The sequence below is a fragment of the Podarcis melisellensis genome (assembly GCF_964234715.1).
Source record: "Podarcis melisellensis genome assembly, chromosome: 5".
Taxonomy (NCBI): domain Eukaryota; kingdom Metazoa; phylum Chordata; class Lepidosauria; order Squamata; family Lacertidae; genus Podarcis; species Podarcis melisellensis.
This window is the reverse complement of record NC_138537.1, coordinates 6,491,664-6,509,056: the sequence shown is the minus strand read 5'-3', so window position 1 is coordinate 6,509,056 and position 17,393 is coordinate 6,491,664. Positions and strand designations below refer to the sequence as shown.

Genomic DNA, 17,393 nt, shown 5'->3' with positions numbered 1-17,393 from the left:
CTGTGGCTTTAGGAATAATGGAGGGATGGAGGAACACTGAATAATTGGTGTGTTTGTGTGTGTGTGTGTGTAATATTTTAACAAGGAGAAACAGCAGAGATGGGTACGGAAGCAACCACCCAAAAACTAAGAAAACAGAAGAATGAAATGGAAAGTGGAATTAAAGAGGACAAAGAGACTTTGGAGAACAATATGGATGAAGGATTGCCGGAACAGAAGGATGAAATGGTGGAGCTGGAGGCAACAGATGGTGTAATGAAGAAGTCCTTCACAAAAGGTGACTAGAGGACTGAAACAGCCAAATGACGGTGTTGTGATGTTGGAGGAGTGGAAGGAAGCCACAGATGAAGAGATGAAGAGACATCAATGGTTGCCATTAATCTAATTTGAATTAATTTTATAATGAAATGAATTTAGAATGTTTTTTCATTTTACTGTTGTTAGCCGCTGTGAGCCTGGCTTCAGCTGGGGAGGGCAGAATATAAATAAAATTTTATTATTATTATTATTATTATTATTATTATTATTATTATTATCCTAAGCTGGCAGAGTTAGAGTTGGGAGAGAAAGGAGTCTGCACACAACTTGGAGTGAATTTAGAGAGGAAAGCTATCAAACCTCTGGAACTTTTCTTGGAAAAAGAATGGAAGAAGTGTAAATGGAAGGGCTATTTTTTTCACAACCAAGATGGAAATTGACAGCAAACACAACGGGTTCAGGTTGTGTCCTTCAGAGCAGGAGAAATCAAGCTTGCTCCCTCTTCCAAGTGACAGCCCTGGAGATATTTGAAGGTGGCTCTCATATCTCCTCTCAGTCTCCTCTTCTCCAGGATAAGGATGGGCAGATACTAGAAATCGACCCTGGAATTTTAAGCATGCAAAGACTCTTTGCATATTTCCTCATGCCCTGCTCAGAATCAGTCTCTCATTTTGAATCATAGAATCATAGAGTTGGAAGAGACCACAAGGGCCATCGAGTCCAACCCCCGGCCAAGCAGGAAACACCATCAGAGCACTACTGACATATGGTTGTCAAGCCTCTGCTTAAAGACCTCCAAAGAAGGAGACTCCACCACACTCCTTGGCAGCAAATTCCACTGTCAAACAGCTCTTACTGTCAGGAAGTTCTTCCTAATGTTTAGGTGGAATCTTCTTTCTTGTAGTTTGGATCCATTGCTCCGTGTCCGCTTCTCTGGAGCAGCAGAAAACAACCTTTCTCCCTCCTCTATGTGACATCCTTTTATATATTTGAACATGGCTATCATATCACCCCTTAACCTCCTCTTCTCCAGGCTAAACATGCCCAGCTCCCTCAGCCGTACCTCATAAGGCATCGTTTCCAAGCCTTTGACCATTTTGGTTGCCCTCCTCTGGACACGTTCCAGTTTGTCAGTGTCCTTCTTGAACTGTGGTGCCCAGAACTGGACACAGTACTCCAGTTGAGGTCTGACCAGAGCAGAATACAGTGGCACTATTACTTCCCTTGATCTAGATGCTGTACTCCTATTGATGCAGCCCAGAATTGCATTGGCTTTTTTAGCTGCCGCGTCACGCTGTTCACTCATGTCAAGTTTGTGGTCAACCAAGACTCCTAGATCCTTTTCACATGTACTGCTCTCAAGCCAGGTGTCACCCATCTTGTATTTGTGCCTCTCATTTTTTTTTGCCCAAGTGCAATACTTTACATTTCTCCCTGTTAAAATTCATCTTGTTTGTTTTGGCCCAGTTCTCTAATCTGTCAAGGTCGTTTTGAAGTGTGATCCTGTCCTCTGGGGTGTTAGCCACCCCTCCCAGTTTGGTGTCATCTGCAAATTGGATCAAGATGCCCTTGAGTCCATCATGCAAGTCGTTGATAAAGATGTTGAATAAGACCGGGCCCAAGACAGAACCCTGTGGCACCCCACTAGTCACTCTTCTCCAAGATGAAGAGGAACCATTGATGAGACCCTTTGGATTCGGTCAGTCAGCCAGTTACAAATCCACTGAGTGGTAGCATAGTCAAGACCGCATTTTACCAGCTTCTTTACAAGAATATCATGGGGCACCTTGTCAAATGCCTTGCTGGAATCAAGGTAGGCTGCATCCACTGCGGTCCCTTCATCTACCAGGGTTGTAATTCTGTCAGAAAACGAGATCAGGTTAGTCTGACATGACTTATTTTTCAGAAATCCATGCTGACTATTGGTGATCACAGCATTCCTTTCTAGGTGCTCACAGACTGTTTGCTTAATGATCTGCTCCAGAATCTTCCCTGATATTGATGTCAGGCTGACTGGGCGGTAATTATTTGGGTCCTCTCTTTCACCCTTTTTGAAAATAGGGACAACATTTGCCCTCCTCCAGTCTGCCGGGACTTCACCTGTTCTCCAGGAATTCTCAAAGATGACTGCCAGTGGTTCTGAGATCACATCTGCCAGTTCTTTTAATACTCTTGGATGCAGTTCATCTGGCCCTGGAGACTTGAATACATCTAGACTAGCCAAGTATTCTTGTACTATCTCCTTATTTATTCTGGGCTGTGTTTCCTCTGCTGAATCATTTGCTCCAAATTCTTCAGGTCAGTCATTGTTTTCTTTATCGGAGAAGACTGAGGCAAAGAAGGCATTGAGGATTTCAGCCCTTTCTGTGTCCCCTGTTTGCATTTCACCATCTTCTCCTCTGAGTGACCCCACTGTTTCTTTGTTCTTCCTTTTGCTACGAACATACCCATAAAAGCTTTTTTTGGTTGCTTTTAACCTCTCTAGCAAGCCTGAGTTCATTCTGTGCTTTAGCTTTCCTGACTTTGTGTCTACATGTGCTGGCTATTTGTTTGAATTCCTCTTTGGTGGTTTTCCCCCTTTTCCATTTTTTGTACACATCCTTTTTTAATCTTAACTCAGTTAAAAGTTCTTTAGATAGCCACCCTGGCTTCTTTAGGCACCTTCCATGTTTCCGTCTCATTGGTATTGCCTGAAGTTGTGCTTTTACTATCTCCCTCTTAACAAACTCCCAGCCATCATGAATTTATATGTAAATAATGCTTGTTGTTTAACTGTTGCCAGCCTGACAAGTAAAGATTTATCTTCACCTATTTGTGTAAGGCATTTTTTAAAATCACAAATAGCTAACAATGCTTATGGGCTCAGTCATGGCCAGCAGGTGGCGATAGAGAATGGCAAGAAGATTTTGAAGTCAATCCCAGAAACCAGCAACTCAGCACAGTAAAATATATTTTTTTGCAGATTTACCCCTTGATCCATGTCTGTTGAACTTCCTGGCACAACTTAGTCTCAAAGTTTAGTTCATTAAATTTTACTCTTTTTTTTTTTACAGTTCATTAAATGTTTACTCCCGTCCCCCAGAGGACTTTCATTGGTGATATTTTCCAATTCAAAATTCTGAATATGTGGCTTGTTTCCACTTTACACCTGTGAATTTTCACTTACAACACCTTCACTTGATAAGCCTTTCGTTAGTAAGCCAAACGTTCCCTGCTCTTGAAGACTGGGAAGTCAAAAAACTGCATGCCAAAGCACACTAAGTGGTGTCTCAGTGCTTTTCGCAACACATAATAGGAAAATACTAGGAGCTCCGTCTCCCTCTTCTAGCTTGGGGATGGCTGCGCAAACCTGGGGGGAAATAATAAATTTTCCCTTGATTTCCGCCCCAAAAAACTAGGTGCGTCCTATGGGCCATTGCGTCCTATAGGGCAAAAAATACGGTATAAGATGCAAGGCCAAAATGGAGGAGGTGCAATAATAATAATCAAAATATCTTTCAAACGCGGATGTCCCACCCCACAATGAAGTAGTAACCATAGTCGTAATTAGTACAATCTCTTTTTCTCATTGGGACGCAGGTGGCGCTGTGGGTAAAACCTCAGTGCCTAGGACTTGCCGATCGTATGGTCCGCGGTTCGAATCCCCGCAGCGGGGTGAGCTCCCGTCGTTCGGTCCCAGCTCCTGCCCACCTAGCAGTTCGAAAGCACCCCTAAGTGCAAGTAGATAAATAGGTACCGCTTTATAGTGGGAAGGTAATGGCGTTTCTGTGTGCTGCCCTGGTGCTGGCTCGCCAGAGCAGCTTTGTCACGCTGGCCACGTGACCCGGAAGTGTCTCCGGACACCGCTGGCTCCCGGCCTCTTAAGCGAGATGAGCACGCAACCCCAGAGTCGGTCACGACTGGCCCGTACGGGCAGGGGTACCTTTACCTTTACCTGTTTCTCATTGGAACATAATGAACCATGAGTCAAGCACATATGTTATGGCCACAAGTCCATATGCCAGGGATCATTGTGTTGGGATTCGCAGGATACTGAGTAAGTCTGCAGGCTTCAACAGGCTGATGCAATACTCTGTGAAGTGCTGGGTCAGAGTGACTCAGCAGGAATGTGATTAATGTTATTGGCTATCACCTGTTTTAAAAAGGAAAGCCTGTTCAACAGTTGTTGTGGTGGTTGTGCTGTGGTGTGGAGAGTATTCGTTTGCCTTAAGGAGCAGGTACTCTGTATGGACTGTTTTTGTAAATACCTGTATATAGCTCACATTAAAAAGACTGCACTGGGAAAAACCTGGGACACTGAGCGTTTCTGCTAAAAGCGCCGCGAGGAATTCGCGACACATTGGGGGTTTTGAGGCATGATGGCATGCACTGGCTGAACACCAAGGAATGATGGGAAGTACGACCTGGGGAATTTCCAAGGGATGAAGAATGTGAGCCCAGGGATTGGTGATCAGACAGGGACAGTGTGTGGCAGAGAAAAGTCCAGAAGCAGAGGCAGAAGTAGGAGATAGGAGAGGCCAAGAGGCAGAGATGAGTCAGGCTAGTGAAGGAGCCAGGGTGTCCCCCCTCCTGCTGCAACAATCTCCCCTCTCCCGGTGTCCAGTCAGCTGTGGGAAACTGAGCAAATTGTCTGCAGAATCTGGAACATAAAGTACATCTTTGATGGTTGTGTGCAGATTTGCCAGTTTCACAGTCCCGACTCCTGCAATTCGCAACGTCTTACCATCAGCCTGGTGGCTCTCTCCATCTTGAGGTGTGAAGGAGATAAAAAGATGCTGATCCTTTGATAGATGGCGGGTAGCTCCAGAGTCAACAATAAATCTTCCTTTGGCTTTTGGGGACGCAAGGATGCAGTGCCAGCAAACAGAACCTTGTTTTCCACTGGCTTGGGCTGCTGCTGCTTGCCCCCCTGCTCCTGGCCATCAAATTTGCCTTTGGCCTTTGGTGAAGCAGTGCCAGCTAACAAAGCCTTGTTTTTCCCTGGCGTGGGCTTTCCACCGCCTTCTGCTTCGGGCCATCTGCAGGCATCTGTCTCTGTTTACTTCTGACCTTCCGGCCTCCGCAAAGACGATGACCTTGGTTCTCATGAGAAACAGAGCTCTCAGCTGCTGACTCCTTGGCTCCCCCTGGAGGCTGGAATGCTGCCTGGGATGACATCACAGTCAGCTCCCCCTGCAGCTTGCAACGGGTGCCCTCAGCATCTCTGCTATCACTCTCGATCTGAAAAACAGCCAGGACCTCCGATGCAGTCAAACTCTGGGCTGGGATGACCGGCAGATGGGCTACTTTCAAAGCATTCCACATCTGACGTGCTGTCGTGTTGCCAGCCAGCGTTGCAATTTCCTCCAGAGAGACGGACAAGACTATTACATCTATGGCCCTTGAATCTTGGGCCTTCCATCTATCTGTCAGAGGAACTGGAGGGGCTTCACACACAGTATGCCACACTCCAAACTGTCTCAGTAAGCTCTCACACCACACTGCCCAGTCCTAATAGTTGCGGCCATTTAGCTTTGGGCACTGAGCAGCATCTGAGGCTTGTAAAAACTCCATTCCAGGGTTTTACTTGAGCCATGAGCCTTTATGCCTTCTTATCGCAGCAATTCATAAATCTTGAGTCCTGCTTTGCTCGACTTCCAGGCCAATTAACCAGCCAGACTTCAAAGAGATTCTGCTGCGACAACGAAAAGCCTTTGCCTTTCTCCACATACCTCACACAGTCTGTCGCAGTCTTACTCTCCTGTAAGTGCCGTGAATCTGTGCCCGAAACCTGTTGTTGGGATACTGCCAGGGAGACAAAGGCCATTATGCCCCCACGCCGTCTCCGTTGCGATCCATCAACCTCTGGTAGTAACGCAGTATCAGTCAATTAGCGACACGAGCCTCAGAAATAACATGCCACATTCCAAGGCAGGTGCACGCTCTTTCAGCAGAGTTCGCACAATGAAAGGTGCACTCAGGAGAGCATTATTTACAACTTTATTCAGTGTTGATCAGAACAAAGAAAAAACATGATTGCCTGTCTGCGATGTTCAGGCACAGAGAGAAAACGAAAGCATATACAAAGCATAAACTTCCTGTGAACAGGAAATACGCAGGCTGTGACACAACAACCTGCTCCCTTTTTAAGGTGGAACGGAAATATTCGAACAGTGTCATCTGCCTATCTGAAGTTGTTGATATTTCTTCTGGCAATCTTAATTCCGGCTTGGGATTCATCCAGCCCAGCTCTGCATATAAGTTAAATAAGCAGGGAGACAATATACGGTAATTAGTAATTACATTTATTGTGATGATGAGTTTCAAGAGTAACTCTCACTGGCTTGAAATCAACAGGGGAGCAGAATTTGTAAACTAATGGGAGGCCAGAGCAGGGAAACTGAGGAGAGTAGAAAAGAGGCACGTAGGTGTTTGTGTACAGCATAGTAACAGCTAACTAATATTGCACCATGTACAAGTCTTTAAGTAAATGTGGGAGGATTATAGAGAGCATAATCCCACTTAAGAGTAGACATGATGAAATTGCCTGACATGACTAATTTAGTTTCATTAATTCCAATGAGTGTACTGTGAGCATGATGAGTGCACTGTGAGCATGATCTTACATAAATAAGCCCCAAAGATCCCAAATTTTGATGCAGGACTTGCTGCTTCTGTCAGTTGTGTGAATGAATCACAATAGGTTCAGAATCCTAATGCACACACATGTGTGCAATTTTGCCCGAAGCAAGGCCTGTGTGTTATTTTCACTATTGTATGCATTTTTAGGCACACATGACCATATCATTTGCATTTCCATTTTTGTACGCATCACTTGACTGGGAAACTACAGACAACTTTATTTCAGTGTTCTAGCCACATTTGAAAAAAGGAATTTCATTAGTGTGAGCAGTTTCTGACTTCTGGGCACAGTTCTAAGCCTAAAATTTCCGATTAAAACTGCAGAATGGAAGGAAAGGAGGACCTTTTTCTGCCTCCTCACTTCCAGCCACTCTTTGAAGACTGGAGAAGAGACTGTCTTAAGAATATTAGGGGGTCAGGTAGGGGAAGCATGGCTTTGTTTTCTGCAGTCTTCAGATGAGGACTAGACCATGTGAAAAATGAATATAAGATTTTAGCTGCAGTTCATTCATTTTCAGCTTTGTATTCTTGAAACATCCTTCTTCAAGGTGTAGTTTTTTGTGATGAAAGATCAGAATTACCGGTACTTGACTGACAAACTGGAAGATTTAATAAATACAATAAAAAAAATGAAGAAGTGTACATTTTGAACGATGGCTGCTTTCCATTTGTGTATTAGGCAAATTTGCTTTTAAATGTGAACTTACTTGAATTCCCCCACCCCCACCATAAAAGGCCACTAACGTGTTCCAGGAGGGGTCCCCTGATTGTGCCCAGTTTTGGAATGATGCCTGGGAGCTGGGAAAATATTTTGAGAGATAGTTTCACATTTCACATTTTCAGCTAGGGATAATTCATAGAACCCAATCATTGTGAGATTCCAGAAAAGCGATAGACACCTTCCTTCCTTCTTAGTGAGAAACTAATATGCTAGCCCTGAAGAAGAATGCAGATCATGCTTTATAAGTGCTAATCCAAAGCACAAACAGTGTGACCAAGCTTCCTCATGGTAATGGCAGCATTTCTGCTATCTTTCCTTTAGCTTTGTGAAATTCTCCCATGATTCATGAAACATCTCCCAGGGCCCCACAAGAAGGCCCTGTCCTGCATGGAGATGGTGCTTTCATTTGCAAAGGAGGAGATAGAGAAGCATAAGGAGAATCAGACTCTGCATGATCCACAGGATCTCATTGATTTCTATCTACTTCATATGGAGAAAGTAAGTATCTGCTTTCAAGCTAAATACTGCTCATCTAAGGAATCATTACATTCCCTGTTGTAAGTGAATACTAATCTCTTGCCTGGAAACCAGCATCTTTTTCCTGAATCTCAGTTGAAAATGGCATTGAGTCCCGTCCCCCCCCCCATATTTCTCGTAGTCAATTTAGTTGCTAAAGTGGGTTGACATCCATCCATTACCATCTATAGAAATGGCTAGGAAATGTGAGCTTAAAGGACTGGAAACTGAAGTGTGTTAAGGGGTCTTGCTTTGGAGCATTCCTTCTGTACATAAATTTCTTCGGATTGATGTTCATCTGACATTCAAATGTGGACTGAGAAAACAGATAATCCTAAACAAAATGCAGAGCAGTGTTTCCCAACCGGTGTTCCGCGGCACACTAGTGTGCCTGGTGTGCCGTGGGAGGGAGGCGGGCGCTTTCTCGTTCACGCCCTGCAGCGAGAAGGGCAGCGCGGCGCCGCAGAAGAGGCCCAGGAGGCAGCAGGCGCCCAGCGCGCGCCCGAGTCCCGCCCAGCTCGCCATGTCCGCCCGCAGCATTGGCGACCCGAGCCAGGCTCCGCGCGCGACGCCCGTCTTATGGCGCGCGCCTCTGCCGAACGCTCAGGCCCAGCGCCGAGCGGCTTAGCAACGCCGTCCAATCAGGGCGCATCTCGGCTGGGCGGCCGCGGCATTCTGGGAAATGTAGTCCTCAGGCAGCAGCGGCATTCTGAGAAGGCGCGCTTCTTCGCCGCTGCGCCTTTTCTTCCTCATTCCTTCTTTGCTGGCAACGCAAAAAGAGGTGGAGGAGGAAGAGCTGCTGGAAATGCCTGCATGGGCATCGGTGCACGCAGGAGATTTAGGCCTGGTGGGGTTGTTAGAGTCAAGATTTTATTTTGTTTATGTCCATCTTGCTGTTCGTGATACTAAACTACTCTTTATAGATCTCGTTATAACTTGTGTGGGGATTGCTTAATTTCGTTGTGGGCGCTTTGATACGGTTTCTTATGAGTGCATTTGGGTAATTATGTAAATATTGCCATGTCGTAAGCCGCCTCCAGCATGGTTTTTAACTATGGAAACAGCATGCAAATGACGATGATATCTAGGGAGGTTTCAAAGGCTTTGTAAGCAGAGTGAAGGAAAGAAATCCAGATGTGATTGTTACGCATTGTTTTTTGCACCGTGAGGCCCTCGTAGCCAAGACTTTACCAGCAGACCTAGTTCATGTGTTGGATGATGTTGTGCGCATGGTAAACAGGCCCAGGTTGCGCACTGAATAAAGTATTTTATAATTTTTCATATTTCTGTTTACTTACTATTTCATAATAAAGTAATTATAAAATACTATCTTTGTGTTTATTTGATTCCTATTAAAGAGAGTTACTTTATATATAGTCAATATAGGCACAGAGTTAATTTTTTAAATATTTCTAATGGTGGTGTGCCTCGAGATTTTTTTCATGAAACAAGTGTGCCTTTGCCCAAAAAAGGTTGGGAAACACTGAACTAGAGTATGACTTCAAATCCCCATCTCATCCATCTTCACATACTAGAAAGGCCAAAATATAGTTTCATACTTCCCTCTTTGAACAATGCTTATCATGATGACAAATGAATGGTTAAATATGTTTAGTGTTAAATACCATATTTGACCATAATTGTAACATTTTTATGCTAATTATTCTTTTTTAAAAAAGGGGTGTGTGACGATTATTGGTGAAAAACCAAAGCATGACCCTTATTCGAGGAAGCAGTGTTTATGAAGAAACATAATTATGTTTATATTTGCTTATTACTTATTACAAACTTTTTTTCGTGTGATTAGGATGCACAGAATATGTGTGAACAGGTACAGTAAGGATAATAGGTAGAACTGTAGCAGGAAACCCCCCCCCCAATCATTCAGTTTGTACAAACTTCACACACACTCACACTCACACACTACATACGCTACACTTCTGTTATAAATTCATAGAAAATCAACCATACATCGGATTTGCACTGTTCCACTTTTATTTTACTCCATGAAGGAAGTACTACAAAATGGGGAAGGTTTGATACAGGCCAGCCCAGCACATCCACAGGAGCCCTGCCCAGTTGCTATGCCAGCCCTAGACAGAAGACAATCAAGATCACAAAGAACTCGCATAAGGGAGTGGATTCAGCATAGACTGGAACAAAGGACAATGATCAGATCTTCCCTCAGGGAGCAGGAAACTGTGACTACCTTTTGTCTTCAGAAAATGACTCATGGGGAGGAGGAGAAGGGAACCAGCCAGGTGACAGAACACTCAGGTTACCACCACAACTCCTCCCTCAACCCCTTCTTTCTGTAATGTATGCATGATATTTCTGGGGGTGGGCTTGACCTAGAGGATGGGAATTTCAAAAGTTTTTATAAGGTCTTGCACACCATTTTTCTGTGTCTTTCCTCTCTCCTGCAAGTGAGGGGAACACCCTGTTGCAACAGTTCAATAAAGGCCAAGCCTACAGGCTGCTGTTTTGCTCCAAGTTATCCTGGTTGGTGTCTTTGTTTTGTCCAAGGGAGCCCTCGGATTTTTCCAGTAACAGTCTGAATTTGGGCAAGTTATTCTCATGCATGCTTACAATGCCCTGTGACCATTATGTGGTGAATGCTTTGGGAATGATTTGTAAAAAGGAGCTCAACTGTTATATGGCGGTGACCATTGGGCAGTGAAATATCTAGCACACATTTTGAATATCTGATTGCAGAGTTTCCGTTGGATCCCTCTCTTCATGCCAGTATTGGGTTATTATGCCAACCCACAGATCCTGAAATCTAGCACCAGCAGCTATAAATACAGGAAAGTGTGTGTGGGTTTCTTATCATAACCAGCTATGAAGCAGAGGGCCGGTCCACCCACAAGGCAGGCTGTGACAGCTGCCTTGGACAGCAGAATGCCAACAGGAGGCATCTCTGGGGAAGTGCTGCCTAGCCATCTGAAGAATTAGACGAGCAACCACAGACTTCTTTCCTTATGACTATGAGAAAACATTTAAAGGGCTGTCCAGAAGAAAGGTTCTCTATTATTGTTGCACTCAACAGGAAATGGGTTACCTAGGCGCGAAGAACTAGGGGCTGAGGTCCCTTCAGTGCCCCTCTAAAATATGTGAAGGGGCCTGGCTCCACCAAAGTTCATGGCAATTGCCATTCTAATGGTGGACGTGAGCCACATTATGTGATTGATTATGCGAGGTGGGGCTCACTTGCCCCCTTCCTCATATTTTATTCAAGTTGGCACCCCTGATGGATTGCAACTACAAGTGCTCTGTGGAAGTAGCAATTGTACTGGACTGTGGTTCGATTCAACTGCAGGTAGAAGTTTGTTGGCTTTTGCAATTGTAATGCATTTACTATCGTGGCCCTCATTGCTGGATTAATAAGAGCTTGAACTCAGATTAATAAGAGCTTGAACTCAGAGTTCTTTCTGAAGGATTTGACGCCTACATCAGATTGGTACCTTCCCAAGACACAGGTTACAAGGAGTAGCAATTCCATAAGAGGGAAAGATACCCATATTAAATACCAGATGACTCTCGGGGTACTGGAAGTAGATCACAGTCTCTTGGGAGTTCAATGTGCACACTTCATCAGATCTGCATGACACATATTAAAATGATTATAGCGTTTGATTTTATTAGTGTTTGATTGTATCACATTCCAAGGCTACCTACAAATGGTGTCGCACCCCTTGTTGCTCCCCTTATTGCTTATTTGTTTTTAATTACTGAGCATATAAAAACAGAGAACACTGCTGATGTCTTTGACGAAAGCAAAAACTCCTTAGAGAAAGAGAGTTGACCCTGACCAGGCAACCTAGAAAAAATTAAGGAGAAAGAGACAGCAAGAGAAGGATGGAGATATGGGCACTTTTGATTGCTCTGCTGGTGGCTCTTCTGATTCTGCACTACCTGAAACAGCTCTGGTCACGCAGGCATTATCCTCCAGGACTTCTCCAGCTTCCTCTCATTGGAGCCATATGGAGGTTTGGATTCAAGATTGATGAAAATACTCTCATTCAGGTACTTATTGCTTAGTAATAACTCAGTCTGATGCCAGCAATTGTTTTATCTATTTCCCCCAACAATTGTGATATTTCAGCTTCAACGATGGCATGGGTTAAAATGGTAAATGCCATAAGCCTCCGTTGTCAGAAGCTGTAAGCAATACAAAAAATAGTAATAGTGTAAATAGTATTATTATTAATATTGAAAAGCACAAAACCATATAAAAGTTGAAAATACACATTAAAAACTACAGATCAAAGATATTTATTGTATACTGTTAAACTGAGGAAGGAGGAGAGAACACCCTCAAAGGAAGAATGCTTTATGAAAATCTTGGAATATGCAGAGATGGCAAAAATTGATAAAAGATACAAATTTAGAATCTTTTAAAGAAGATTGGAAAAACTTTCCGATCTATATAAAAAGTTATTTCCCATATGCAATGACCACAGCGGGGTTTAAAGTGTAAGAAAACAGCAGAATATATTAAGAAACATGTTGGAGAGCATGAAATTAGATAAGATTGAACTTTAAAATGCAATCGTATGTAATTTGACTTATAAACATTGATACTGGGTGAGAGGGAAATCACTTGTTTTGTTGAATTGGAATATAGTGGTACCTCGGGTTAAGTACCTAATTCGTTCCGGAGGTCCATTCTTAACCTGAAACAGTTCTTAACCTGAAGCACCACTTTAGCTAATGGGGAATCCTGCTGCTGCCACGCCGCAAGAGCACGATTTCTGTTCTCATCCTGAAGCAAAGTTCTTAATCCAAGGTACTATTTCTAGGTTAGCAGAGTCTGTAACCTGAAGCGTATGTAACCTGAAGCATATGTAACCCGAGGTACCACTGTAAAATTGTTGAGTAACAAATGTAACTTTCTATATGGAAAATTTATATGTTCCAATTCTTTGTTAATATTATTATTATTAACCACCCAATAACAGCCCCCCGCCATAAAAAAGAACCACATTTTAAAAGGGCATAGGATGTCAATGAAATCAACCAAAGCCTAGTTAAAAAGGAAGGTTTTGCCAAATGAACTCCCTGGCGAGAGAATTCCACAGATGGGGAGTCACTGCAGAGCAGGTCCATTCTTGTGTTGCCACCCTCTGGACCTCTTATGGAGGAGGAACACAAGGAAGGGCCTCAGAAGATGATTTCAGGGTCTGGGTAAGATCATATCGAAAGAGGCGGTCCTTGAGGTATTGTGGTTCTGAGCCATTTAAGGCTTTCTAGGTCAAAACCAGCACTTTGAATTGGGTCCAGAAACTAATTAATAGCTGGTGCAGCCGGACCAGGAGCGATGTAATATACTCTTGTTCCAGTGAGCAACCTGGCCGCTGAATTCTGCACTAGCTGAAGTTTCCGAACTGTCTTCAGAGGCAGCCCTATGTACAACACAGTGCAAGTAATCTTACCTTGAGGTTACCAAGGTTAAGAAATGTAACTTTCTATATGAAAAAAGAATAAAATATTATTACAGAAAAAAGACAGACCACAGCATTCATTCACAGCAGCCTCTCAACAGGTACTAACCTCCATGCCCTATTCAATCTTTTTCACTCAAACCAGAAGCACTTATAAAAAACAAATCATAAACTAAAATACCAAAATCTTTTTAAAGGATCTCTACGGTAAACTAGGGTTGCCATTTTTTTAGGAAATTGTTGAGCTTTTTCCATTGGGCTGCCATGCATCTGGGTGTTCCCTGACATTTTGCCGATTCCTGTCAGGACATGTCAGGAATTTTCCCTATGTATGGCAAGCCTACATAAGTGCTAATCTCCAGGTAATACTCTCTCCAAGAAAACAAGGCCAGTGCTGTGAAATCAGCTTTAGAGAGTCATTTAGAAAGCACCAACTGCAGCTGTGAAACTAATGGCACTTGGAAAGGAAGTCTTGCTACCACTTACAAGTTGACCCATAGAAAATACAACAACGTTTTAGGTTGCCTTGTGTTTTCCCCTGATTTCACATAGCTACCCATGCTGCCATTATCCTACTTTGTATGGTTTTGTGCTTTTCAGTATTAATCAGAATCTTGCCTCTTTATACTAGTTTTAATGTCTTATGTGTGTTGTTTATAGCTGCTGGTTGAAGGGCACTCATCTCCAAAACACATTGTGTAACACAAGAAGTTGAATTAATAAAACAGCTTATTACAGTATGTTCTTGATCTTGTCTTCCTTTTGTTCTATTGCATTTTGTGACATGGCCTAGAACAAGTATGTCCAACTTTCAAGAGACTGAGATCTACTCCCACTATAAAGAAACTGGCGGTGATCTACCAAATTTGTTGAGCTTTTTTAGAGAGCCAAAGTTCTTGAGCTTTCAGGGGGGTTTGGGGACCCCCAAGATCTACCGCAGACACACCACAATCTACTAGTAGATCCCGATCTACCTGTTGGACATCCCTTGCCTAGAATGCTGTGTACTTCTCCCCTTCCAACATACAGAAGGGGAACAAGTTCAATTGGCAATGAAGCAGGAACACATCAGCCTTTCTCAGCAGCAGCTCACGTGTCACTAGAGAAGACAAGAGACAAACAGAACAGGCACCTTTCCATTACTTCCTCCGCAAGCATTTACTCTTTGTCAGACCCTCCAGATGTTTTGGACTACAATGCCCATCTGCCCAACCACCGTGGTCAGGGATGGTGGGAGTTCTAGTTCAAAAGCATCTAGTGGGCTACAGCTTCCACATCCCTGCACACACAAAGATTGTGGCAAGATCATTTTCTGGCAATGACTTGTGAATCTTTTGTCTGTCGCAGGAGGGCTGGTTACTATGAAGTGTCTCTGCTGTTCTGATCCTAGGCAGAGGCAACATGGCTCGGAGGAAGTAAAACAAATGGGTTGGAATTATGGGAGGGAGGAAGGAAGGAAGGAAGGAAGGGGAGGAGGAGGAGGAGGAAGGGAAAAGATGTTAGCAAATGAACTGCACATAGTGAGAAACTACAGAGGTGAGGGAGGATGACGTTCTAGTATTAAGTTGAAATATCCAACTGTGTTTTTTGAACACTTCATTCCTCTCTTCTCTTTTGAACCAAATGGTAGCTGGGAAAGCAACATGGAAATATTTACACCATATGGTTTGGACATCTACCCATTGTAGTACTGTCTGGATTCCAAGCAGTGAAAGAAGCGCTCATTGACCACTCTGAAGAATTAGATGAGCGACCAGAGACTCCTTTACTAAGGACTGTGATAAAAGGAAAGGGTAAGTAGTGAAGAATAAGAATTTCTACTGGTATTTTCCGAAGATGAAACATTTAAAGGGCTGCCCAGAAAAACAGAACAAAGGTTCTCTATTACTGCTGCACACAACGGGAAATGCATTACCTAGGAGCTAGGACGTAGGGGCTGAGGTCATTCAGAGTGGCTAGTCCTCATGCTATCAAATCACACGTTCATTTGGGTGCATGAAAACCTGGCTTCAGCACGTGTGAAGATTTGATTGATTATGACACATCTAAGAAACACAATACACTGCTTCTCTCAACAAGCTCTTCCAACATGTTTTGGGCATGGACTCATGTGGCAAATATAACATGTGACCTTTGCAATCACATAGTTACTATCATCATTATAAATTATGAATTGCATTTTGCATGTATGCCTCAAGGCAACTTACAGAGATATAAAAACAGTTTAAACTATGAATAATCATAGTTTAGAGGTCCCGGGCCCTAAGTAAGTCAGATTATCCTCCACCAGGGCCAGGGCCTTCTCAGTGATGGCTCCGACCTGGTGGAATGCTCTGTCCCATGAGACCAGGGCCCTGCAGGATTTAACTTCCTTCCGCAGGGCCTGTAAGACAGAGCTATTCTGCCTGGCTTTCAATTTGAACTTAGCCTGATCTTTTATTCACCTTACTCCCCTCTCCTCCCCTTTATATGAAGATTACCTGCTCTGGGATACCACAGGTAATTCTCCCCTGGTCTCCTCTCTGGCCCAAATAAGACTAATTTAGTCAGCTAGCCCTGGTGATCATCTAATGTTTATTGGCTGGATTTCCCCCCTAAATTGATTTTTGAATTCTGAATTTATTGTTATTCACGTTTTATACTGTATTTTATGCTGTTTTTGGCTGCATCAATTAAGTGTTTTAAATTTGTTGTTAGCCACCCTGAGCCCAGTTTTCTGAACTTCGAAGGGTGGGATGTAACTAAAAAAAATTATTATCATTTATTATATTTTTTAAAAAAACTGTACAAAAATCAACAACAACTAAATATGGGTTAAAACAATAAAAGGTATACACCTATTGAAGTGACCTTTGTACACGACTGGGAAAGCTTGTTGGAAAAAAAAATGTCTTCCTTTCTTTTTTGGAAAGTGCAGAGTCATATTCTGAATGCAGTTCCAAAGAACAGGGACATTCACTCTGAAAGACACAATGTGAATTACTGTGGGGCTGGCCTGCCCAATAATTCCTTTTTTAATTGCACATTCATAATGATTTGTGCTCATAATACTTTCAAGGTGGTTATATCCAATTCCATTGTCAATATTATTTATGCCTGCAAAGATTTTGAGGTGATCGAACAGTTTCATTTCCATTCTATCACATCCTTTAAAGGTAAAGGTACCCCTGCCCATACGGGCCAGTCGTGTCTGACTCTGGGGTTGCGCGCCCATCTCGCTTAAGAGGCTGGGGGCCAGTGGTGTCCGGAGACACTTCCGGATCACGTGGCCAGCGTGACGAAGCTGCTCTGGCAAGCCTGAACCAGCGCAGCACACGGAAACGCCGTTTACCTTCCCACTATAAAGCGGTACCTATTTATCTACTTGCAGTTAAGGGTGCTTTGGAACTGCTAGGTGGACAGGAGATGGGACCAAACGACGGGAGCTCACCCCACCGTGGGGATTCGAACCGCCAACCGTGCGATCGGCAAGTCCTAGGCGCTGAGGTTTTACCCACAGCACCACCCATGTCCCTATCACATCCTTTACCTTTCTGCTAAGTACTACAAATGCACAAACTTATTTTTGTCCCACTTTTGTTGCAATATAGATCGTTTCCCCAGACAGAAATAATGCTGTAGTGTTCAGGCAGGGTTGCAGAAGAATTAACAAAGCAGAATATATCCACCATTGATGCATTACGTCTTGTCAAAAATATGGTGCAGAATTCACCCTCAATAAAAAACCCCAAATCTGTCTAGTTGGACCAGAGGAAGTAGTAACTGGTTGACACCACACATTATATCCTTAAAAACAGTGTCGAAAAATTGGCTGAATTGGGTTTGTTTGGTTT

At 43.4% G+C, this 17,393-nt stretch overlaps 1 protein-coding gene across 2 annotated transcripts in view; it reads left to right on the top strand.

Annotated features, from left to right (window-relative positions):
* The first annotated feature begins 11,875 nt into the window (after positions 1–11,875).
* The window catches only part of LOC309369823 (cytochrome P450 2J2-like), a 226,942-nt gene continuing 221,424 nt past the window's right edge, over positions 11,876–17,393 (top strand). For both annotated transcript variants that reach the window (XM_081911165.1, XM_081911164.1), the window contains exons 1-2: positions 11,876–12,142; positions 15,191–15,353. In XM_081911165.1, the coding sequence (XP_081767291.1) occupies positions 11,975–12,142; positions 15,191–15,353 (331 nt within the window). In that variant the 5' untranslated portion in view covers positions 11,876–11,974. The remainder of the gene's footprint in view (positions 12,143–15,190; positions 15,354–17,393) is intronic.